The 25,411-nt window shown below is 37.4% G+C and overlaps 4 protein-coding genes across 7 annotated transcripts in view; 2 read left to right on the top strand and 2 right to left on the bottom strand.

The window, feature by feature from the left end:
- Positions 1-3,244, bottom strand: part of ttc3 (tetratricopeptide repeat domain 3) — a 33,374-nt gene extending 30,130 nt beyond the window's left edge. For 3 of the 4 annotated variants that reach the window (XM_041233102.1, XM_041233103.1, XM_041233100.1), the window contains exons 1-3: positions 3,141-3,244; positions 557-677; positions 49-115 (exon numbers count right to left, since the gene is read on the bottom strand). In XM_041233102.1, the coding sequence (XP_041089036.1) occupies positions 49-105 (57 nt within the window). In that variant the 5' untranslated portion in view covers positions 106-115; positions 557-677; positions 3,141-3,244. Of the gene's footprint in view, positions 1-48; positions 116-556; positions 678-1,048; positions 1,131-3,140 lie in introns of those variants that run through there. The other variant, XM_041233101.1, reaches the window with a different exon arrangement.
- Positions 3,245-11,104: 7,860 nt separating this feature from the next.
- LOC121302952 (phosphatidylinositol glycan anchor biosynthesis, class P) lies at positions 11,105-15,292 on the top strand. The gene is made up of 5 exons (XM_041233325.1): positions 11,105-11,245; positions 11,699-11,784; positions 12,001-12,073; positions 12,418-12,536; positions 13,634-15,292. Exons 2-5 carry the CDS (start codon positions 11,703-11,705, stop codon positions 13,789-13,791), a joined length of 432 nt encoding a protein of 143 aa, XP_041089259.1. The 5' UTR covers positions 11,105-11,245; positions 11,699-11,702; the 3' UTR covers positions 13,792-15,292.
- Positions 15,293-19,180: 3,888 nt separating this feature from the next.
- Positions 19,181-22,625, bottom strand: ripply3 (ripply transcriptional repressor 3). Its single transcript, XM_041233264.1, has 4 exons — positions 22,365-22,625; positions 21,624-21,687; positions 21,123-21,181; positions 19,181-20,153 (listed from the first exon to the last, which is right to left on the bottom strand). Exons 1-4 carry the CDS (start codon positions 22,460-22,462, stop codon positions 19,988-19,990), a joined length of 387 nt encoding a protein of 128 aa, XP_041089198.1. The 5' UTR covers positions 22,463-22,625; the 3' UTR covers positions 19,181-19,987.
- Positions 22,626-23,763: 1,138 nt separating this feature from the next.
- Positions 23,764-25,411, top strand: part of hlcs (holocarboxylase synthetase (biotin-(proprionyl-CoA-carboxylase (ATP-hydrolysing)) ligase)) — a 38,728-nt gene continuing 37,080 nt past the window's right edge. The window contains exon 1 of the mRNA XM_041233165.1: positions 23,764-24,146. Coding sequence (XP_041089099.1) covers positions 23,889-24,146 — 258 coding nt within the window. The 5' untranslated portion in view covers positions 23,764-23,888. The remainder of the gene's footprint in view (positions 24,147-25,411) is intronic.

Here is a 25,411-nt window from a genome sequence, read left to right on the forward strand (position 1 = left end):
GAGAGAGAGAGGGATGCCTCCCCTTGCAATCCTTTTGGAAAAACTCACCCTCCTTATGCCCATGGCGTGTGGAAGATCATCTGTCTCAGAGTCGGAATCGCACATTTTTGCAGATCTTGGGAAATAGAGAAAGATATGGTTTCATAATCAAGGAGTCATTGGGATGCTACTTCACTGTCTATCTATCTTACTTCCCTTAAGTAAGCCAGCATTTGTATGCTTCAATCTGTACATCTTATTTAACTGGCAGCGATATTTCAACCTAAACACGTACACATCAAATAGCCTACATGCAGTCACCAAGACAAGGACGAACATCCACGCCAGAGCTGTAAATTCACAATTAGAGCCAACAGTATCCTGAAAATGTAAATAACCTTGAAATAGATCCAACAATCTCAACATGAAAAAGTGTTAATCTTGTCATGTTTGCTTATCCCCCCCATTTACTGGTGCTAATTTCGTATCACTCCCTCATGTTTTTTTTTTTTTTTTTTTTTTTTTTTTTAAACCATATACTGTTCTACCTTGTCATCTCCACATTCGCTATTCTCACCAGTTTGTTTTTTTAAATGTGTCCAGTCGCAACGCTTGAAAGTCAATTCTGTTCTGGAATCAAGATCAAGGACTGCCCCTTCTGTGGTTCATTCCTCTGCTCCTGCGTTGGTTGAGTTTTCCTATAGATTTAAAAAAAAAAAAAAAAAAAAAAGTGGAATTCCACGTTATCTAACAGTATTTTCATTGACAACATAAAGTACATGCTTAAACCATGGGCTGGATGCAAATGCATTATCTTTTCCATGCTCAACTCCACAGGGATTCCACATTAAAACAGACCTGCCATGTCTGTAATGCACACAAGAATGCACTGGGGCTTCAAAACCATTCTGCATTCCTGTAAGTCAGAGGGACTGCTGCTTTTGGTCTTGCTGTGCATCAGACCTGCCTGGCTGACTGGAAATTTACACTGCACTTCCTTCCCTTTTCTTGGTTAATGTTCTTGATGTAAAGTCTGCCTTTCGGACTAAGAGAACAATACCGTACTTACCAAAATATTTGTCTACTTGACTTAAATTCTTAGAAGTTTTAGCCTTTATTGCAGCTCCCGAGATTTAGATCAAAGCCACGGTTTGATGGTTGGCTCGGCTCGCTAGAAATAAAATGTGGTACTTTCCGTTGAACACGAGAAACAAGCATGTGTCATGCAGGGTAATTTCCCAACAAGCAGATGACATTTGCTCTTGTATTGCTACATTTTTCTTTGGAACACGTGGGTTCGGGAAGCAGGTTCAGGTGAAAATACATGTTTTATTAAACACTCCAACATATATGCAGTGTTGCAGGAGTGGCAGGCACAGATTAACTGAAACACCCACTGCTTGAAATTGAACGCAGAAAGCTTCACCTGGGAAATGTGCATTGCACTACTGCAGTAGAACCCCCCCCTATGGTGGGGACTCTGCGGAAATATATATATTTTTTTAGGTTTTTTTTTTTTTTAGTTCCTACTTCCTATTTCGTTTTTGTATACTTGTAATACATCTTAATCTTTTGTATAATCATAATACAGGTAGTGCCAGTCCACAGCCACTGGGCAATTAGGTTGCTATACCGATTCCATATACATATATGTTGGGTATTGGTTAACATTAACCTTTCTTAAAGGAAACTTAATTCGGACAGCCTGGAATGAAATGTTTCATACTTGTTACTCAACACTGGACTGGCTGGTTAAGGATGTTGTACTAAAATTACTCAATCACTGGCATTCAGTCCCCAGTCACATTGGGAGTGACATTCCTATAAACCGAGTCTGAAATAACGAGGCTTCCTGTACAAGTCTGTGCCTGCTCCATCGTGGGTTTATTTATTTAATGTGCTGTTTTTTTCTGTAATAATAATAATAATAATAATAATAAATAATAATAATAATAATAATAATAATGGATGCAGTAGTTGTATCAATTAAATATGCAATTAAAGGCCATTGCACATTGTAATCCGATCATGCATCTGAAATTAACGTGATTAAAAAAAAACGACCACGCCCATTCCCTATTGCACCTCGCAGAGTGTCCCGTAATTGTTGTACACTAGTTCCATTTGATCAGACTTGACGTACGTTCAAAATTACATTAACGAATGAAAAACGATTGGGAAGACATGCAGTTTCTTGCAGTTCCCATATGGAAAGACATTTCCGTGGACTTGAGTGTCTATGATATGCATTATAAAAGATGAAATGAACATATAGTATACATAAACACGTGGATTTTGTACAGTATAGGTCATTACACGTATATACTCGAGGAAGTAAAGAAACACCAAAGAAATCGGCGTGACAGGGCAAGAGCGCTCAGGGCTTAGCCAGAAAAGTAGGGCAGTACATGAAGAGACGGAATTGCTGGCTTCACGTACAGAGAGCAGAAGGAAGGCATAGATGGTTTTTGGTGCCAAGAAAATCAACAACGCAGGACCGCAATAACTTTAGCAGCGTTTCCTTATCCAATGCTTAAAAAAAAAAAATCTCACAATTAAAAGTAAACTTTTCACTTGTTATTTAATATATATAACGCTGTTGCTCGAGGACAGCAGCGAACAAGTTCAAGGTCTTGTTCCCTTTTTCTCCAGCTATGCCATTTGATAGTTTAACAAATTAAAAAATACCACGATATCGTTTAAACAAAACCAACTAAATGCAAAGTCTTTTAGACAGTACCAACATTTATGGAACTTTTTCTTACCTCATTTTTTTTTAAAACTATCCAACCCCCCAAAAATTGGAAGTAGATTGTACTGGGAAAATGATTTCTAAAAATGATAACTTGGCAATGATACAAAACACGGGAGTACAGCTGCATGAATGTACACATTTACAGACATGTTTCCTCTCCCTAGTACCAGCATTAAATAACCACGTTACTACACATAAGACACAGCTTGGCGCAAACATGTGCCATTTACTGTATTATCTACTGTAAAACACAACTTAGCAGCTTATTGTGGCATTTTTACCAAACGCCCACTCCTTTTCCTCAAGAGCAGGAAGTCGTTATTTTTACACAAAATGTAACATTAGCTAGATCAAGCACTGTACATTCTCGTGAACCACCGTATATTATACAATATGTTTTACTTACCTATGAATAATAGTTTCAGAAGTGTCGAGGCCTAACAAAGTCAACTCCACGATCTCAGTAAACAAAAAGAAGTGCTCATATCCGGCGAGCGGGCGTCAAGGCTCCTGCTTTGAACCAATAGGAATGTTTGCTCTGCCCCCAAAACATGCATTTCACAGTGTTGTCACATCAGACAGTGGTTTTCCATTCAAATGTGAATGTTTTACTTTATGCTCAGGGCAGTCTGGAGGTAAGACATGTATATATTTTGTAAAGGTACATTTGTCATTTTAGAGTATTTTATAAAGGTGTTTGTTGTCTGTCTGAAATGTTTTCGGTAGATGTGTTCATTATGTGCAGGTCCTTCCTTTACCAAGATGGTGGACACACTGTAACATCACCTCTGTTGGCAGCCGCGACCATTGACCTCTATTACGGTGTCTGTTGTATTATGACACCCTCTTGCATCATACAAGAGTCATTCTCTGCTCCATTCACAAATCTCTTCCTCCTCGCTGATTCATCAGCCCCTGCTCCCGGCTCCCTGCTCCCTGCTCCATCAATCTGTTATTAGCTGTTGTCTGAACTGCTATTTCAGGTTTTTCACTCCATCTTATTCGTATGATTCTGTATGACACACGCATCCACAATGTTTAGAATTCACATCCTGGCCTTTTATTTAATGTATTATGCCTGTATTTAATGTGTTTGCATTGTTTTTTATTGTTTGTATTTAATGTGCTATGCCCTGTATTTCACTGTATTTAATGTATTATGCATTGATCCTCACTATCTTGTAAAATGCTTTGTGATGGTGGCCAACTATGAAAGGCTCTATATAAAATAGATATTGATTGACTGATTGATTATCAGACTTTTTTTTTTTTTTTACTGTATTGGGGCAATCAGACAGTAATACAACTGTTTCCACCCTTTCTGCATTTTTGATTATAATCAGTCACATGTCCTGAAGAAACTGCCGAATGTGAGCTGAAGCAGTATACGTTATTATGGTTTAATATATATATTAACACACAAATAATATAAATGTTATTAAACATACTTTTTTGAACAGGAAGGTATTTAGAGATACAGTATCTTTAAATGTCAGATTAGTATAGCTGCTAGCAAAACATTATTTAAAGTTATTATTATGTAACATTATTTGAGATATCTCTATTTCATTTTTATTTACAGATATTTCAAATTCATTTCAAAATACCTGCAAATGATTTACAGATACTGTATCTCAGAATAGTTCAAGATATCTTAAAATACCATTTGGGATACAGTATCTCGAAATCAGTGGTTTTCAACCCAGTCCTTGGGACCTGCTGTGTCTGCTGGTTTTCATTCCAACCGAGATCTCAATTACTGAACTAGACCATTAATTGAAATGGTAATTTGCTTAATTAGACCTTTTTAATGTTTTTCAGCTCTTAAACAGTTGCAGAGTTCACATTAGATAAAATGTCACCAGAGAGAGAGAGAGAGAGAGAGAGAGAGAGAGAGAGAGAGAGAGAGAGAGAGAGAGAGAGAGAGGGAGAGAGCTTTCAAGGTCTACTTATTGAATATGAATATTTATACAACACTTGTGAGAATACATTTTCATACATAAACCATGTTATTTGTGCTTAGCAAAAAATTACATGGGTTAACAGTTAGTTTTCTTTAACTGTATATATAGCCTTTGTGTCTCAATTTTACCTGCTCTTGGAAAGCCTAGCTTATTGTTTATTATGTGTTTTGTTTGTTTTTTCAATTCATAACATTTCAATACAGTAATAAAAGGTCCACTGTCTTTCCAAATGTATTAAAATTCCTTGAAGAGAAAGAAATTGACCAGCGTCCATGCCTTACCCAAAACACTTCATTAGTATTACTGTACCTATGTATATTTTACTTTATTTAAGTGGAACGTATAAACTTAACTTGTCAGGGGATACAGTATCTTCAAGGCATTTTTACTATCTGATACTGTACTTGTACCAACTTATTACTGGCCCTCAAACACTCAGATTTGTTTATAAATGAGACAGCCTCTCTAACAAGTGACTCCCCAACACAGTGACTTGCACTTCTATCTATTTCATCTCATTTTAATGATTTCACAACATTTTTATGCCAAACGATATCATGTAAGATGGATTGTTTTGTAAATGAGAACCAGCTGCGTTCCACTTCTTCCCCTTTCTGGGCTGATCCTTTCACTTGCTATAATTTTAGGAACTGGAAAAGTTCACCATTTTCTGTTGCTTCGTGCAGCTGGTAGTAATCCTTCAAAAAAAAAAAAAATAACAAAACATCAATACACATTTGGGTTAAAAGGTTCAGAGCATCTGTCTGAGACTACTGAACCACGGATGAAACAGAGTCCATGGTGTCTGGGATAACAGTAGATTTTCATGCATGAAGGTTTGTCTGATTCACTTGGGACGCTTATTTTAGACACTCATCCAAGATAACTTCCATTCTCCTCCCCGAACGTCGTGACGAAGTTTGCTGAATGGGACTCCCAGTAGGAAGGTAGTAGGGCCAGCTACCTAACTATTGTTTAAGCTAGTGAGCACTTTAATGTGTCTAATTTTCTTATGCATGTGTGCTTTGAGACATGGATTCAATAAATATAACGCTGTTTAAGTTCAATCATGTTCTCGTCTCGTCTTAATTATACTTTATTAATTATAATTGATACTGACAATAATATAATCAATGTTGTAATTGTAAGGAATTAATCAGCAACCTTACACTGTGCTAGAATCAAACGTAATTGTAAATATTATATATATACATGAATGTGTGCTTATTGAGACACGATCTAAAATATATATATATTATATATATATATATAAATATAATATATATATATATATATCATATATAGATATCATATCTAGTGGCATCATTTCCAGTGACCTTGTAGAGCTTCATATTTTAAAGTCACAGCATGTATTGTTAAGCCTTATAGCAGGACTGGTAAAGCTGAAATGCAGGAAACCATAACTCAGTAGCATTTAGCTGGAACTTTTTTTACCAGCTGGTTTCAAATAACATCAACATTAAAAGTACTGTAAAGGGAAGGGAGAATGCCCTTTATATTATTACATTACTGCATCGCATGGAAGCAAGAACAGAAATACATGCTGTTTGTGCAACAACAAATGGAACAGTTCCTTCTTCACTGTGTCAGGAAAATAAGTCTGTTTAGGTTTTAAAGCAAGTGCCACTGAATCAAGGTATGTAAATACTACAACAAACATTACCCCACAATAAATGTCGTTGTTGAATATCTGAGGAGGGAGAGCTGAGGGGTTACCAGTTTTGCTTCTCATCTCTTCAAGCAGTGTCTCACCCAATGCAATATCAATGAGCTCAAATGGTATCTTGGATGCTTCCAGAATCCGTATTACGTCTGCCTGCATTGACCTTATCTGAATATTGCAACAAGAAAAAAAAAGACAAATAGTGGATTATTAAAAAAAAGCCATTATATATATATATATATATATATATATATATATATATATATATATATATATATATATATATATATATATATATATATATATATATATACACAGTACCAGTCAAATGTTTGAGTACACCTACTTGAAACCAGGTTTTTTATGATTATCTATGCTTTTAACTGTATAAACTTGTCTATAAACACTGACTATTTCATTATATGATACGTGCACTTATATAAGCTGATAATCATAACTGAATTACATTCAAAAATTAAATTTTTAAATGAAAAGGTAAATCTTGTCAATTTCAATGAAATGGTCACCCAAAGCAAGGAGATGTCAGTTTGAAGCCCAAGTCAGTTAAAAGTCTGAAATGTGTATAACACAGTGTTAGAACACTGGCCTAAGTATAAAAATGTCTTTGTTAGATGTTCTCCAAGTTAACTAGCATGTTACCTAATTAACCATTTGTCACCAATTATTGTTAACAGGTGAGGGTCCATGATTACTATAAATATAGGTAGCATAGGCACAACTTTGTCATTCCTGAATGTAAGGGAGCAGAAAATGACAAAAGAAGCTCAGTTAAACAAAGAAAAAAATAAAAATAAAAAAGACAGTCTGTAATTACTTTAAGAAATGAAGGTCAATCTTTTAAGACAAATTGCAAGAACTTTACAAGTGCCTGTAACTGCTGTGGCCAAGACCATCAAATGACTTGAAGAAACTGGCAGGCATGAGGACCGAACAAGGTCAGGCAGGCCAAGGGTGTTTTCATTTTCAAGTATTTACAGAAACATATACAACGTAAAACATTGTCAGTTATGAAAAAAAAAAACTAGTTTCCAGCAAGTGTACTCAAACTTTTGATTGGTATCTATCTATCTCGCCGTACAATAAAAACAAAAAACGGTAAATGTGTCTCACATTTGCAACTTGCTAATAAATATTACCAAAAAAGAAAAAAAAAAACATACCATAATTAATGATACAAAAAAAATAAGTGCATTTTTGTATTATAAGCACTACTGTAGTATTAACCATACAACCCAATCACTCTCTCGTGTCATTGGTAATGAAATCACCCACAATGCACCTGTACTGTCGGTATGTGTTTTACGTTGTATTTGTACGGGCCCCGTTCACAAGTCTACCAGCCTGTTTAATATTTATAAAGCCCATTGCACATTTTATTTTCAATATGTACTTATTCATTATGTCTTTAGCCCCTGGAAGTGCGGTTATTCTAGCACAACCAACAACGCTAGGAAAAATAGTTCCAATAAATGTAATTGTTCCAATGAATTTAATAGACAAACAAATTATTTTCAATACTAAATTTAAATAAATTCAAAAATCAAATAAATGATCAGAATATGTTCAGTATTTGTCTCATGAAGTTGGCTTTACCAGGGAACGCAGATTCTATATGAAATGACTGGTTGCACAGTTGGGCAGGCTGTGCAGTAGGTGGCACTGTTTGGTGAGGCTCTGAGTAGGGGAGTTTGTTTCTGCCTTTTGTTTACGCGTTGACGACTGTACAGCAGACTGGATGTTAATCCAGGACTTTGTCTTTGTCAGCTGGTGCGCAATAGCTTCTTAAACTTTCTTATAAAATGGGTTGGGAGATGCGTGAGTCCTGAGTACCGATGACTTAAGTTTGTTTGAGGTACAGCAGGGTGATGTTGTGACTTGTCTTTTTGTTGTCGCGTGTAAATGAAGACGATGTTTGATGTTTTAAAGTGGGTATCTGTAATTAGGTTTATCGTCCCACTGAGGGAGAATTTATAAAACCATTCAGGCCAGCTCGCAAGCTTGTGTGCCAGCTGATGTTATTATCACTCCAGCAAAGAAACTTCTTAAAACTGTGTTTATTTCAGTCTTAGGTGCAGTTTTCCAGTCTATTTTTTGTTGGTGTTGACCAATCATTAAAAGCTGAGACAGCCCTGTCGAGTCTGTTGCTGAACTGTTGCGGTCTAAATCCAGGAATGTGTGGACATTGGAGTCAAACAGTCTTAGATGCTGGGACATGTTTCTCCCGTCGGTTGTGCTGTAATTAAATGGCTTGGGATGCCTATCAGCCAACCAGGACGCAGATATCTCCCAACCCATTTTATAATGGATATTGAAGCATGGGGAATGCAAGCACTTTTTCAGAGGCCGCTCTAAGAATAGTTTTGGTTGTGTTTTGAAATTTGAATTGCGTCCGATAATTAGATCAACAATATTATTACGATAATTGATAATAGTATTTTAATTACTGTAATAACCATCATAAATGTTACATTCATCTCTAGTTATATCCTTTCCCCCTCCAGCCATTCATATTGTGAAAAAAAAAAAAAAAAAAAAAAAAAAACGGAAACGGTTTTGTTTTGTTTTGACAGTGCCAACGCTTTGTCTGCAGCGCCCTGTGTTGAGGGTGTACTCACGTTTCTAGATGGAGTTACATTGCAGATATAAACTTGAACAGTCTTTGACACCTGTGCTTGCAGTCTTCTATATAAAAACATATTACTGCCCCTCCTGTTGGAAACCTTTTTTAAACGGTGTGTGTAAATAACCAAGAGAAGAAGAACTCCTGAGCGCCTGTCACTCACTCGTTGCCAGTTCAGGTGCGCACAGTAAAGTGTGCTTTTCGATTAGAACTATACACCCGAGTCGATTCATTAAATAAATAGTTTTATTCTAAATTGTTAACCCTTTCGTGCACTGCGACCTCAATTGAGGGGGGAAAAAGTGTAAAACATTTTCATCAGTGAAACAGACGAGTTCAGGCAGGACGCGGTGGCCGCGCCGGTGGTGCAGACTGAGGACAGATAAGCTCTCCGAGCCTCTGGGCTGTGTGTTGTATCGTTTATTGGTTGTTTTCTGTCTTTAGTGCGTTATTTGAATAAGTAAATCACAATGTGCGTTATTTTGTGTCTGACTGTCGAGTGCTGTATTAAACTGCATTCTCGACTAGCGTCTTTCATTACAATATATTAATTATGTGTGCAAAACTATTTTTTCAGCTGTTTTCCGTATTTCGTGCATGAAAGCGTTAAAGAAGACAACAGTCTTGACCGCTTTTTTAAGATCAGTGAAAGCTTTTTTTTTTTTTTTAATAAACCCAATACTAGCGCGTTTCTTTACAATTACATTGTTATGGTGGATTTGTTACTATCAGGTTGTATTTTGAAAATATGTAGCCATTCCTTTTTTAAAATGTATTTATTTATTGCCAACATCTGAAATATAAAGATGACCAGTTATTGACCCTGGCACATTCCAGCAAGGCAGCCAGCACAAGGTAAAAAGCACAAAGTAGACCCACTTTTCCTCGCTGCCAGTTTTCTCTGCGCTGGGGTGATCAATGTGTCAACACAGTTTTTGTGTCTTTAAACGGAATGGCGCAGACTGACTGGATTGGCCTTTAGATTCTAAATACATTTAGTTCAAGATGATTGCTTCTCAATTCCTCGCATAACGAGTAAGAAGACAGGGCACTTTCGCAGCGATAATGTATTGACTGCTGCCCAACAGATGAAGAGCCCCCGTTGCACACACTCGTTTTTAGGGACATGCACAACCAGTAATTATGTGCTGGATGGGAATTAATATTTCTGTGCACTTTTGAAACGGATTACTCTTTAACATAATTTGCAGATATTAAAATGCATGAAGTTTCTCAGGGGAGCAACATGGGAGAATAAGCTGTTGAAGGTTTAGTGTGTGCAAACAAATCATCTTTTATAAATAATTTAAATAAATCCGCTTTCACTTTTTGAAATCCCTTTCTATTGCATTGTGTACACTTCTATGTTTAAAGCTAGAGCGTTGTGCTCTACTCTTATAAAAGTGTGCTTTACTGTACATCGCATTGCACTGTGTGTCAATTGCTGTGCTTGCTCATGTGTTTACTGCTGCATGCTTGTACACACAGAGACGCTTTACTGTACCGACCTGATTCAAGGTTTATGAGGGTAATTTCCTGACCCCTTCACATTAAAGTGGTCAGGCTCCTCAAAGGCGACTGTTTCACTCAGTTTTCCCGCAGTTGTTGTTTTTAGCTGTCCTTGCAGAGCAAGCTATCAGTTATCCCGTGTCTCTCTCAAGTGTCATCATGGAGATCCGATGGCCATGTGTGTATTCAGTAATGGGTGACCGGTGCTGGGAAGTTCATCTTGTAGTTTTAAATGCGTTGTGATGCACCTCACTTTTTTTTCCAGACAGTTTTTTTTTTTCTTTCATATCTCAAAGTTGTTAACTGGAGTGTACTCAGCATTGCATAACCAAGGCCCATTTTCACAGTCTTTACTACCACGCTTTTACTGTGGATTTACTGTATTACACGTTGCTATGCTTTCCCTACAATAGGGATACTACAGTATAATCTATACATTGATGTTACTCTAGAGGATGAAGGCACTAATATTTGTATTCAAGTTTGTTTCTATAAAAGGTACTTCATACCGTTCTGAAAAGAATGTTTTTCAGCCATGTTCGAAAAACGCGTTTTTATGCAGTTAGTGCACTACGAGCCACCGTATTATGTGCTGGTGGTGAACTGCCTGGTGAACAGGCTCCTTTCACACTGTTGCTCGGAGATGTAAGGATTTTGTGATACCAAAGTATTTATTTGTTTATTTATTTGTCTTTGGAGGATACAGCCCACAAGTAAGTATAATACGGTGGCCGTGTTTGTAGATTGTTATGTAGAAAATAACAATGGTGAAATGGCAGTGTCGCAGATTTACAGTAATCTCAATTTAACACGATAGTAATGACTTTTTCAAAATTAAGTTATGTTTAAAAATAAGCTTTAATGTTATTGTTTTAATTTGAACGAGTCTTGGTTTAAATTTCTCGTTTAAATTCTGCATCATCCACCCAACTTCAAATGTTCAATGTGTCTTTATATAGAAACGTAAGGACAGTTGTAATTGGCGCATCCGAAGACAAGTCACTAGCTGAGCTGTAATTGTAACTCTAGCTAGCAATTTCAGTGTCACACATTTAATTCCCATCTCCCATTAATAATGGTATAATGGCATTAATAGAGGTTCGACATTGTCTGACGGTGTCTTGAATCAATCGATCAATCAATCAGTGTATTGTATGCATTTTCAGGCGAATGATGGTCAACTCACCGTCCCCTTTACCAGAAAGAGCCATCTATGGATTCGTCCTGTTCTTGGGTTCTCAGTTTGGATTCGGTGAGTATATTATTAATGGATTGATGTACAGTGTGTGCACAGAGTTAAAGGGTGGCCCATATATTTTTCTTGTATGACGGTTATATTTCCAACAGGAAGAGCGAAGTCGTGTACAGGACCTGTTAACCTTCAAAACCTAGTTCACGGTCAATTGATGAATGGCTGTATCTGAAAATGATTGTTCGTAATGTATTTATTTATTTATTTATTTTTTAGTTCTTTATTTGGTGTGGGCGTATGTTCCAGAACCTTGGCTGCACTCTTTGGGTTTAACATACTGGCCTCAGAAGTAAGTGGTCATCTTAATAATAGTTGTTTGGGTATAGGGACTAATCTTAACTGGTATCTGTGCACGATTTTCCCGTCAATCCAGTTGTTTCCATGTGACCGCAGTTATTATGGAAGTTGTCGCTAGACAATGCTCGTTGGTTTTTGAATGTTTAAAAAATCATGGCTTTGTTTTAGAAAAGCATTTTCTTTTTACCTAATACAATTGGATGCACCTCTCCCCAGTTCAGTGCCTGTAGTGTGAGATAAAGCCACTTACTTTTCAAGAAAATGTTGTTAAATAACACATATGAAATAGTTGCGGTATCCTGTGCTTGGTAATGACTTTTCTTGTTATGATTTCAGGTATTGGGCAGTTGCTTTGCCCATGTATTTGCTCGTTGCCCTGACAATTAGTTTAGTGCTACTGCTAGGCGTCAACATGATGAGCACTGCTCCACTTAACTCTGTGGACACTGTCACAGGTGAGTAGTTATACTGGACGCCAACATGCTATAATATTATCCAGACCAGAAAATGGAAAGTAAATACTAGATTGCTAGATTCAATTTTGATAAGCCCTCTTGATCTTCAAAACATCTTGGCTGGGAATGCAGACTGGAGCCACTCAGTAATTGTTCTTTCATGTGTTTAAACTTATCAAGTGACCACTTGAGTCTTGAGCTTTCATCCCCATCCTGGGAGGGTCACATGGTAGTGATGCAACTTTGGCGCCACCAGTTGATATTGAGGTTTTCAAACTGTATTTCGAATTACACGCTAGGACTCGCAGACCTATCCATCACACAAGTGCTGTTATTTAGTGTCACATCTTTTCATTGATCCATCAGCTTTTCATTTCTAAAGAGCCTGCCATTGCTTTCATCACTGAAGTTTCCCTTTCAGAAGATATATTCAACTCTGTAATTTCAGTAAAGGTGGCCAGTACACTATCGTAATACTATAATAATATAATATAATTAAATAATAGTTCTTATCCCGTGAATAAAAAATATCTTTAGCTTGATCAGAAATGCAACCCTAGTCCAAGCAACATACACACTGTACTGTAAAAATAATACAACTTCATTTTTTAAAGGACCAATTTAATTATATTTATTATGGATATTTAATTGGATGTTACAAAAAGTTTAGTAATAGTGTGTTTGTACTACAATTATGCACTAAAAAAACACTGGGATCAAAAGAAACTAACCCCCACACTGAACATTTCTAGTAAGATTGTCTCCAGTTTTTCTTCTAACTGTATGTCCCTCTAAACATGGTGTTTGCAACAACTTGTATGGATACAGTACTCTCACTAATCAGAACCCGCTTGAACCATGCTATCACAATGAAATGCATGCTGATAGCAGCTGCAGAAAACAAACATTCCATATCACAATTGATCTGATGAGTGTGTGAAAGATTGAGCTGTCTCAGTGTTACATTCAGTTTGAACACATCGCTAATGTGAACAGGGTCCTAACTGGCTTGGGTTAGTGACAGTCTGCTGTAGCTTCATTTATATAGAACTTGTTCCACCAGTTCATTAATGGTATTTTCTACCTCATTGTTGCAGACAGCTATGCTAAGAGCCAGCAGGCTCAAGAGTCTCAGAAGGGAGGTATTCCAAGCTTAAAGGATGTTTCCATCAGTGAAGTGAATCGCATTTTCTTCCTTTCGCCACGCCACCTTAATCACCAAGTGAAAAGTAACTTGGAAGAAGCTTGGAAATGAACACTGTCATTTTCTAAAGGAATAACTTTGGGGAAAACAGCAGAGGAAGCATACAAGCAGCATTTCTACTGAGCACTGAGTTGGGACTGGGGTGCTAGTGCTTAGTTCACCAGGGTGCACACCCTGGTAGAACTTCATAGATATTGCACATTCTAGCAATGACCAGGAATGCTTGTTTTTTAGACAATATGGGCCGTATTCACAAAGCCTTAAGGTCTGTTTTGAAAAAATCCCTTAAATAAAAAGTGCTTTGAAAAATGAGAATAAACTATTTTTATGAACTACAACCCTGATAAAAATGCTTACTATAGCTACATATAAATTGTGTTTCTGGGATTCTTGTGCAGTTTTAGATTAAGATAAGTCTTGTACAAAGTAGGTTTTTTTTTTTTCTTTTTACTGTATGTCAGTTTGGGGAATATGTCTGCTAATGATAAAACCTTTGCTGTGAAATAGTACCATGCTGTGGACTTGACATGAATAAACATAGACATGTTTCCAGCCCTGTTTGGTTGAACGTTTACAGTTGGGTTTAAATCCCTGTTTTGTATTTGTTTATTTGATAATAGCTACAGTCAAGCGGCATCAACGGAATCATTGATAAGTCCAAGATACTTAGGAATGAAGTTAGCCAGGGTTAAATACAAAACTGTTTACTCTGAAAGATAATGAAGAATGGTGTGACATCTCTTGTGACATCAAAGAGACAACGACGAGTGGAAACTGGGGAAAATATAAGACCCTGGTTGTCGGTGTTAGAGGAAAGGGCTTTTGTGTTTACATATGTCTAAAATAAAACTTAGTACTGTTTTTTTTAAATTAAATTTTTTAATCAATAAAAATCTCTTCCATAAAAAGGTTATCTTTCCTGCTTTGTACTTTTTTCAATATTTGACTAGGTTGTGTGTATGTTATATTATCTCTAAGAACCATCCATCAAATTGGGGTGAAACTTGGTATTGTCATTAATTAGCTTGAGGGTTTCACTGTCACGCCTGGCATTAGTTAGCATGGGAGAATGAACACTATGTCCTCATGCAACCCTCTGTATGCTGTATATTGCATGATGAATCCTGTTGGCACCTGGAGTTGCTTGTAATGGTATGGTACATTAGATATGTGCCCATTAAGAGGATTATATTAAAATGATACAAACATAAGCAGTAAGGGACTTGAACCCACTGGGTACAACTTTATCAATTATGCTATGCTGTCTGTGCTTTCTGCTTGCTGGAATTGCTAATAATAAATGAGCCCATATTTAATTTCTCTACAAATAGCACACATTAGCAATGTGCAATATGTTTGCACTGTGTGGCTGATTGACAAGATCTGTGCATAAGCAAATATGCTTTACATTTAGCAATTGGAGTTGCCATGGCGACCTCCTAGATTTCTGCCATGTGGTAGCACAATAGCTTTTCTCTTATTTGAATGCACTGTGCATACTGTGTAATAGTGGAATTTAAAATCCAATTAAATTGGTACAAATTAAACTGGACACGCATTCAAATTTCCTTGTTTTTCTGTGCTTTTTTGAATTCCTTGAGTTCCTGTTTTTCTTTCGGTAAGAGTAAAAGTTTGGGATTGGCTCCTGCCACTCGGTGTAGATTGAGCATGTCCCAGGCTGCACTGGAGAGTAGATAAGCGACCCAATAAGTCCTTCATCTGATGCTATCTCTAAACCTGAAGGGAGGAGTCTGTCACTTAATTTGATTGCTTAAGGAACGTGATCATAGCAACACTAATAGAGGTTTGCTGAGAGCTGTCTTCACAGGGGAACATTGCAATGACCTAAAATACTGCTGTTCCATCACACACCAGTGACAGAACTAAAGCTGACTGTTAGATGAACTCTGTTCCTGGCTCTTATATAACACTTTAGGCAAGCAGAGTTAATTAGAATCTGTCTGATGATGCCTGCCCATTCATATAAGTGACAGAAATATTAAATGCAATTTACTACATACAGATAATATAGTTTCCTAAGCACACATATATTAACAAAATAGAAACCGATATTAAAATAACCAACAGAGATATTAAATGCAATTTACTACGTGCAGTTAATAGTTTGCTAAGCACACACAGTAACAAGCAGCTTCTGGAGTTTTAGGACAATTCAAATGTTAAAACCGTCTAGCATTCAGAGAGGGCAAATTCATTCATTTGTATCAATCACTATAATGACCATAAAGACCCCGAAGAAGTAGATCAGCATCCATGATATTTAAACATTTAAAACTTTGTTTCTTTTATTATTAAGTTTCTGTTTAGCACTGCTATATATCCTCTGTGTGCTTCAGGTATAGATGAGTATGTATTACCCTTACAAATGATCTTCAGTGGCAATGCAGTCATTGAGCCATTAGTACAATGGTACCAATACACATCAGTAATCCATACCAGTACTAGTGTGCAATATTTGTTCCAAATGTTGCCATTGTTGGTAACACTGTGTCTGATACAGTGATACTGATACTGATTTCTATTATTACTATTGTAACAGTATCCTGATTACATTTTTTCCAAACTTTATAAGGGTTAAGCCTATGAGTGTTGCACTGCATCATAGCTGTATGTGCCTGGGTAGTTAAGGTCATTACAGTTCATGACCCTCCAAGCGGTCCGAGGTGCAAGTGAAATAGACGTAACCCTACTCTTATCTGCTTGTTTTTCAGCAGCTCTCTTCAATCAGTCTGCGGTGGAGCAGCAAAGCAGCTCAGTTTCACCCAGGCTTAGCCTATCACACAGTGCCCAGCCCCAGACACTGCTAGAGGGGCTGCTATAGCACTGTCATCAGAGTCTGAGATAAGGCATCAAAAACAAACAGGGCTGTGATCAAATAGCAGTGCAGTGTTTAAACCCAAGTGTAATGGTTTACCCCGGCCCTTATTGTAAACTAAAGCAGATCAGATGTCAGAAACCACTACTGCTAAGGGAGACTGGCCTTCACGTCCAGCTGAATCCTAAACTTAGGTTTAGGGACCAAGTTGGATCCCTGCTTCATCTATTAGGAATCTCCTGGTAGTCACTAGAGCAGTGGGCTTTGTTTATCAGAAATAAATAACTCATTATCTATGGAATAGATAACTTACCTGTATAGTCTTTCTGGAGAATCAAAACTTGATTAGAATGGACTATTCTTGAGTATTAGTTAAAACACACATATAGCGGGGTTAAATGAGTGTAATAATTGTAAACTTTTATTTAAAACGAAAACTAAATGAATGATTACCGTTCAGACACGCTATTTAAGGCATGTCTCATGAATATACAGCGCAGTGAATCGATGTTGGCTGGGTCTGTATTCTTAACCTGCTGTTTCTGTTCCCACCTGAGTTGCTCAGTAAGGTCTAGATCTCAATCTGGAAGCAGGCTAATCCATCACCCGAGTCATTTTCTGTGGCTGAGACTGAGTAATGTGAAATGAAGTGTTATGGGTCATTTTAAAATAGTTATTGGTGTTTCCGTACTCATGACAAATTGGGAGTGTCTAGCTTTGAGAATCTAGCCCTAAATCTGATCACAGTGCAGTGACACTTAGTGAAGGGTACAGCAAGGGCCATGGCTGCAAGGGTTTCCATGTCTTCCAAAGAGGGTTGACTGGTAAGAATTAGCAAGCAGTCTTTCGAGGGAAGAGCCGTGGGCCATTGCCCACTGGCTGTATTGTAAAATACTGCAGTAAAGATCCGTAGCCTGACTTGGGTGATTTATGGGGATATCATCCATCAGATAAAAAACAAGGTCAAAAGGTATACCTCAATTGATTGCAAAGATCACCAACACAGCATCAAGGATATTTATTAACAAAAAAGGAAACGAGACACCAAAGATAACTTCTGTTCTTTCTAGTGACAGCCATGGGTCTCAGCCTATTTCTCTCTGAGTTTGCTTGTTTCAATAACCAGTATTTGGATTGTCTTGTTTGGGTGTTGGTGACACACCAGGTAAGGCTGTGACCTCGTGGTTGAAAGTTCACGGGTTCAAACCCTGCTGTGGGCAGCACTTGGTCATGCTCCATCACCAGCTCCATGTGCCTTGGTGACATGCTGCTTTGCAGACCTTAAGCTTCCTTGACAACTTATCAAAAATGACTAGTGGAGGTATTAGTCCTAAAAAACAAGAACTTATACAAAGTAACCATTCCACATAGAGATTTAAAAAGATTATTAAATGTACCTCTTTCACACAATGCATACACACCTGATGTTATGCTAGACAAAATAGATTTTCAGGTATTCATTTCTTAGTTAAGCATTCATGTCTGACACAGATGATAATTCACTGTGGTGACAGTAAAGGGGCCGTCATGCTGGTCTTTCAGAGAGCTTCTATCTGTTGTATGACGGCTGCTCGTAAGCTTTTTGGCTATAACGGTTTAAAAATACCTTCACTTGGAACACATGCTTTAAGTTAGTTTGCTGGGAGGCATTGCAGTAAAGACGCATGTTAGTTGTATTGATGGTCCGCATCATTTTAAGGCTTCAGTATTTTTTTGGTTCATTATGGGTTGTGTTTGTTAATAAAGGCAACTCACCATAACAGGCCACGCTGATTTAAAGAGTACATAAGGACTACATTTCCCATCATCCTGTTGCTCACTGGTAAATCCATCTCCGTTACATATGTGAGCAGGAGGATGATGGGAAATATAGTTCTGAGAGGTCCATGTGGGTACATGGGAAACCAATTTGAGGCAGGGAATGCAATGTAAAAGTTTGAAAAAGTGGTCAAAAAGTAAAAAAAAAAAAAAAAAGAAAATTATAATTAAAACAATACACACAACTTACGTAAACAGTTGTAGCAACACATGGGAACAAATAACACAATAAAATAAAAAGGTTCTTATGTACCCTTTAACTGAGACTACCCTAAGCAGTAGTTGGTTGCAAGTCACTGTACAAATATCCATCAGCTGAAAAATCATCAATGAAATTGATCACTTGAAAGTAGAATCCTGCTCTACTCAGAGACATGTCAGGCAGCCCTGCTGGTCACACCTCTGCACAGCTGCTCTCATGTGGGACAGGTGAGTGACTCTTATAGCAGCTGCCAGCATAGAGGAATGCAGTTAAGAAAACCAATCACACTGTCTGCACAGATAAATAGAAAATACTGCAGTACTCTTGTAAATGGTAGCTTCCACCAGGGCTTGGCTGAACTATGCACTGCATCCATCTTTAAAGAGGAAAAACTACTTTTTTGTTTGACCTCTTAGTGCACCCCTTTTCTTGTGTTCAAGATGTTTAGTTTCTTCAGTTACATTGCTATGAAATGTTGACCAAACTGGAAGCCAATAATATGTGCCTTATGTCAGCTATATTCTTTTTATCTATATTGTTAATATTGTTTGAAATATTTGTAAATCCTGAATTAAATGAAAAAAATGAAACAAGAAAGAATGGTAAAACTGTTAGCTACAAAAATGACAGCACAACAACGACGTGGTCTAACACATTTTTAATGCTATATTGTTTGTTTCTGCATAAAATAAACCTTTTGACTTATTGTTTGAGAAAAACCGACATGATACAAAACCTTTACACTTTATTATAAAATATTTACAATCTGTACATCCACAACATCTAATATTAATATAGAGAAAAAGAAAACAATTGCACCAATCTAGCATTGCCGGCGATTTACAACTGCATTGGAAGTTTCCACAAAGCAGTTTCATATTGTTACCCAAGAGGCTGTCGTAGTGGGTTAGGGTATGAAATAATATTATACAAACTACTGAGGTCTAGAATAAAACGCGAATGAGTTGTAAAAAGTGATGGTGTAGCACAGCATAGTAAAGCACTTGGGACTGTGGTAAAGAATGGTTACTGTTAGATTACTGCTAGACTTCAGGTCCTGGCAGATCCCTTAAACGAAGGTAAGGGATTCTGCCTTTGGGAAGCTGAAGTAACAAAGACCCCAGTATAATATTGCCAGCTGTTGCACATGAGCTTTTAGACAGCGTAGCTGCCCTGCCCTCTCCTTTCATACTCAATGGTATTTCCTGTTGGTGTTTGACCTCATTATCCATGTTTCTTTGTGTCTTTCACTCGAGGAGGCCGGGTTTCCTGACAGCCACTGATCCGTCTCCTCTGCGTATTCATTTCTCTGTTTTCAAAACAGGGACCGTCTTTCCGTGTAGTTTCCCCTTTCTAGATCTGCGGTGTTGTCAAAATCCAGCCCCCAGTCCTCATAATCGAGGGAGGCCCCTCTCCTCTTGGATTTCCTCCTCGTCCTCCTCGGAATCCGAGTCGTCGTTGTAGAAGTGGATTGTTGCTTGCACAGGGAAGCTGGCCAGAACCTTCTCTCCCATGCTGTTTAGATAGTCGTGGGATTTGGACTTGGGCATGTAAAGTCTAGGGACAAATGAAAAGAACATTTTTATTCACAAGTAGCATATCCTAAAGAAATATATAGGCTCTGACTTCCATTATTGTTGCTCCCGTGAAAATTCAGCACACCTGAAGAAAGCACTAGCCAAAGTGTTTATTACTGTTTTAACAACTAAAACATTGTTCTTGCATTAAACAAACGGACAATAGCCTTGTAGATCTGTCCTTTTAACCCACTCAATAGAGAATTTTATTTGAAAGAAATCAGAACACAAGCTGTATTTATGTAATTTGATACACTATAACGAGACTTAACTTTTGCGGTTCACAACATTTTAGTATGTTACAGTCACAATATAGTTAAAGAGAAAATTAAATTAACAGTTACAAATGCTTCAAAAAAAATTACAAAGCAGCCTGTCCTCAAATGAGGACAATGGCACTTAATGGGTTAAAAATATTACTGCAGTACATTTAACCGTTTAAGTACCAGCACAGAGTAGGCTACTATACCAGCTTGTGTCACTGAAGTGTAAAAGTAGTTTTGATCGTTGTTTAGTTAGTGGTCTAACATCAATAACGATTGTACAGATGAAATAATAAGGATATGTCCAGCAGCCTGGCTCTTAAAGAGTTAAATAACCCTGATTAAATAAACATTCTGGCTTGTGTATTTCTAGCTTTGCATCGCTGTGTTTACTTTCAGATAAGCATTATGCAAACTGGACCCTGGAGCACATCTTACCCCTGGAATGATAAGAGATTTACTTCATTACCTGAATTTCAAAGAACAAAAAAGGAAATTTATAACAAATCCATCACTTTTTATAACAGAATCCGACCAGGAAGCACGGCCCTGTGGCATATTTAACAAACAAAGAAGTCCAGTACAGGCAGGACGGATACTTAATGAAGGGAAGTGCAGCACAGTCTAGCAAATCCCTATAAGTCGCCTGTGTTCTTCTGCTGGTGTGATATACCTTCAGTACACACCTGACTGGATGTTGGAACCCCAGAGCTCCTCCTGTCCTCCGAGTGCCCATACTGTCTGTCTGTGAACAAACCAAAAGCAATGCATGACTGTGTGCTGCTCTTGAACAAGGGGCTGCTGCAGCAGCATTGCACTAACATGATGCACAAGTCAGACACAGTGCACTTCTGAACAGAATGAACAGCACCAACAAGCACTGTAAAGAGACTTGTATGTACATGCTCAGAACAGACGGTATAGCTTTACTAAAACTTGCTAACACTGATCCAAAGTGGAGTTTGCAATATTATCATTGACATATATATATATATATATATATATATATATATATATATATATATATATATATATATATATATATATATATATTATTAGCTATTGTACTTCTGTTTTCCAATATGTCTTCATGCAAGTTGTCAAACTCGTAACAATTCATCCTCTCAGAAAATCAATGCAGGTCTATTCTAACATCCATTTCTATTACAACTCGCACAATCTCTTACCTGACTTTGACTCATTTGAATGTCTCTGTTGGTCTGGATCCAGGGTCTCCACATGGCAGGACTGCTAAGAGAAAAAACAAAACAAAACCCAGTATTGTTTCTTACCTCTTCTCTCACATTATACTGACAGTGCTGTACAGAACAGTTCAGCAACAAATGAACGTGTTGCTTACCCTAGACTCGTTATGTACTGTAATAGATCGCAATATAAAACAAGATTAACAGTGTGATCAGGAATGCCTTCCCCATTGACTGATTAATCTTCGCCTTAGAACACAGTTTAACACAATGTCAACTAAGGCCATTGGCTTATTGGGTTTGATTAACACTTTCTGACATCCCGGCAAGTATTGCTTGAATCTCCATTGGAAGTCTGCTAACTAAATTCACTGAAACACGCTAGTTTGACTCTACTAAAACATAAGAAACTTAAGTTATTATTATTATTATTATTATTATTATTATTATTATTATTATTATTATTATTATTATTCTGCGTAAAATTATTTTTAAAAAGACTACACCCTGTCAATAAACAAAAGCGTATCAAATCAAATGTTTTGTTGTACTGTATGTATTCATAAATTAAAAAAAAAAAAAAAATCATAAAAATACGCCTGATTAAATTGGCTCATAACTACCTCGTTCTTTATTAACAGACACGATTCATTATAAGCTGAATTAAATCTGTCCTCGGCTAAGTAAAGGGAAGAGGTAATATAATAATATATAACAGCATACCATTTTGCTGGTCCCCGGTTCGGTGGTAAATGCATGTGTCTGCAGCACTGGCAAGCATGGGTCACTTGAGCCTTAAGAGTATAGACCGTGGATTCCATCTTCCCGTGCTTTAGCGAGCCTCTCGATTCCACCGCTAGCGACCCCGAGGAAGAGCGGACACGACTGAGCAGTGCTGCCAAGGACCCGTCCGCTTATCAAGGCTTTCCTATCCAGCCCATCACCCAGGGTAAACAGGGCTCACGGCAAAAAAAAAAACTAAAAAAAAAACCAAAAGGGGGTGTGATTCCTTCCTAATGAGCTGCTGTCTGTCTCCGCTGAGCACCTGATACAATGCAGCAGAAACGCTGACAGACCGTTGAGGGGAGATGATAAAGTGGCATCTGGAAAATGGAAGAGTTTATTTGTTATAATACACAGGTGTATTACCGATTTGAATGCGTTTAAAAGACGGTGTCTGAAAAAGGCTGTTACGATAATGGCATTATCACAAACAGTCACTAGACCTGTTCAGTACTAGAATCAGCCGTTTAATGTTTCCATGTGCACCAACTTAGTTCTGCTTCAGAATTTTGGTATAATTTTATTTTTCATTACCTTGGTTGTATGGATCTAATGCAAGCTGCAGTATAATTAACCGTGTATTTATAACTGAGACAGCAGCTCGAAATCCAGTACAGCAAAACTACACACGTCTTGTTATTTTTTTTATTATAATGTATATATTCTTTATGTTTAAAATAACTTTTAAAATAATGTCTTTATTTATTCAATCAGTTGATTAACTAGCATTCTGCTCTACCTTAACACTGAAAATATTTACCGTTACCCGAACGTTGCATAACAATACTACTACTACTACTGATAATAATAATAATAATAATAATAATAATAATAATAATAATAATAATAATAATAATAATAATAATAATGTTATTATTGGTTTATTTTATTGTTGACATTGCCAATAGAACAGCGCTCTCGGTCGCCCTCTTGCGGGAGAGGGTCTTTCTACAACGATTATATGATCATTATATTTGCCGTCTGTCACGGCGACTCACACAACCACGCCTCCCAGCGTTAACCAACCGGCATGGAGCATCCCGGCAACGACCTAAAATAATGTGTACACCGTAGTGCAGAGAATATAATCGCACTGTCAACGATTCACTCCCCGAGAGGCGTGATAATACGGTACAGAGGAAATGGTTAGAACTGATTTCGCTCTGTACCATGTGTAATGCCTACAGCATTGGCACCATGTATTGGCACCAAGATTAACGTCTAGAGTCAAAATAACACTTTCAAAATTAGTTTTAAATAAACATTCACTTTCTTCAATATCTGATTTCTTACTGAAAAAGTTTAGCGCATTTTTGGGCGCATATACGGTATGACACCGTGGAGTTGGGAGGAGTCGAAAGGGCATCAACAGGGAAGTGGGGAAACGAGACAGAGAGAGAAAAAGCAAGAACGGATGAATGTATCGGAGGATAGACAAGTCCGGTTTCCCCCATGTCATAAGCAATGCTGATTACACTGTGCTACGTCTATTTGTGGGTGCGATTCCAGAGGTGTTACACGCTAGTTATCCGAAGCACCGTGCACAGACTGCACAGGAGCAGCAGCTTCACTTTCTGCAGCGCCCTGAAACCCGCGCAGCTGCAGAGATTAAAGCAGCGCCAGGGGCACAGTTTCAGTAAGCAGGTAACTCGCCCTGCAGACCTCCAGGAGACAGCGTGCATCCAGCTGGGCAGCAAGGTGTTTTACATTACAGACGCGCAGGTGATTGTTTCCTTTGCAGTTTACCCCATTGCATTAGTTTACACTTTCTGTTTGTAGGTTTTTATCTATTCTGTGTCAAAAGCCCTCGCATTGTTGAACACAAAACACGTTCCGTTTACAGCACCGCTGGCCTGCACGCTGACTTGGTAGCGGATGTGGTGGTTATGGTCCTCTCTCACAGGTTTGAGGATGCAAATAAACTGAATAAATCGTAGCCTTGGGTTTTAGTTTGAGCTATAGCCTGTACTTTTAGTAATGAAACGCGCGGCGTGTGTAGTTGCAAACCGAAGTCCAGTAGTAATAATATCTAAATATTATAAACGATGTGAATAACTGGTAAGTAATTACAGACACTGACCAATTACTTGTTATTTGGTATAAATCATTTTTAATTGTGTTTAAATGCAATTACATTTTATTAGCTGTCCGTACCTATATGTATCATGTCTTAGTGCTTTACCGTTACTTTATCAGTTAATCAAGTTAACAATCGAGTCGTCTCAATAGTTACTTTAACTGTTACTGTATATCCCACCCTTTCATTTTTTAGGTAAGGAAAATACATAGCAGCCCAATAATTGATTTATGACTTCACATATTTTGGTTTAAGAACATTCTATATTTGGTTATTGGAAGCTGGTTGATTAATATTTTTAGTGTCCTGAATAAATTGACAGATTAGACATAATAATAGACTGATTATGTGTGGATGGAAGAAAAGTACCACAAAAAAGGGATTGATTATGGTAATGAGAAACCTTTATAGTTCAAATGCCATTTGGGATCTTGCAGATGACTGAGTAATGCAAACTAACTTTGTATTTCATTTTGTATTTACCTACTGAATACTGTACCCCATGTGTTTTTCATATGCCATGCATAAGACTGCTTTCCATAGCACTTTGATCCTTTCCAGTTTTTTCACTTGCATCCAAACTAATGCCTGGCTGTACATTTTTAATTGATGTAAGCTATCTAATGTTACAACTTACATGTTAAGCACTGTAACTGTACCCCAGTAATACTCATTATAGTTCTGTACTGAACAGCTTCAGAGATGCAGCTAAAATGGAATTGATAGTCTTAACTGGCTAGGATGTATTTAAAACTAAAATCAGGTCATTTTAGACTAAAATTAAGTGATTTAGATGATAACTTTAGTGCATGTAAGTTGTCTTTTTAAAGTGATAATCCTCCAGAATATGACATAAAGCTATGGCCAAACATTTTATGTCACCCTCTAGAATTAACTAATTATCATAAGG

This window comes from Polyodon spathula, chromosome 30 (assembly GCF_017654505.1).
Source record: "Polyodon spathula isolate WHYD16114869_AA chromosome 30, ASM1765450v1, whole genome shotgun sequence".
Lineage (NCBI taxonomy): Eukaryota > Metazoa > Chordata > Actinopteri > Acipenseriformes > Polyodontidae > Polyodon > Polyodon spathula.

Bases quoted from the DNA above. Each gene is read 5' to 3' on its own strand.
- LOC121302952 (XM_041233325.1), top strand. From the start codon at position 11,703: ATGATGGTCAACTCACCGTCCCCTTTACCAGAAAGAGCCATCTATGGA. The intron at 12,074-12,417 runs GTAAGTGGTCAT...TTATGATTTCAG, and splicing joins TTAACATACTGGCCTCAGAA to GTATTGGGCAGTTGCTTTGC. The intron at 12,537-13,633 runs GTGAGTAGTTAT...TCATTGTTGCAG, and splicing joins CTCTGTGGACACTGTCACAG to ACAGCTATGCTAAGAGCCAG.
- ripply3 (XM_041233264.1), bottom strand. From the start codon at position 22,462: ATGGAATCCACGGTCTATACTCTTAAGGCTCAAGTGACCCATGCTTGC. The intron at 21,688-22,364 runs GTATGCTGTTAT...TTTTTCTCTTAG, and splicing joins AACCGGGGACCAGCAAAATG to CAGTCCTGCCATGTGGAGAC. The intron at 21,182-21,623 runs GTAAGAGATTGT...GTTTGTTCACAG, and splicing joins TTCAAATGAGTCAAAGTCAG to ACAGACAGTATGGGCACTCG.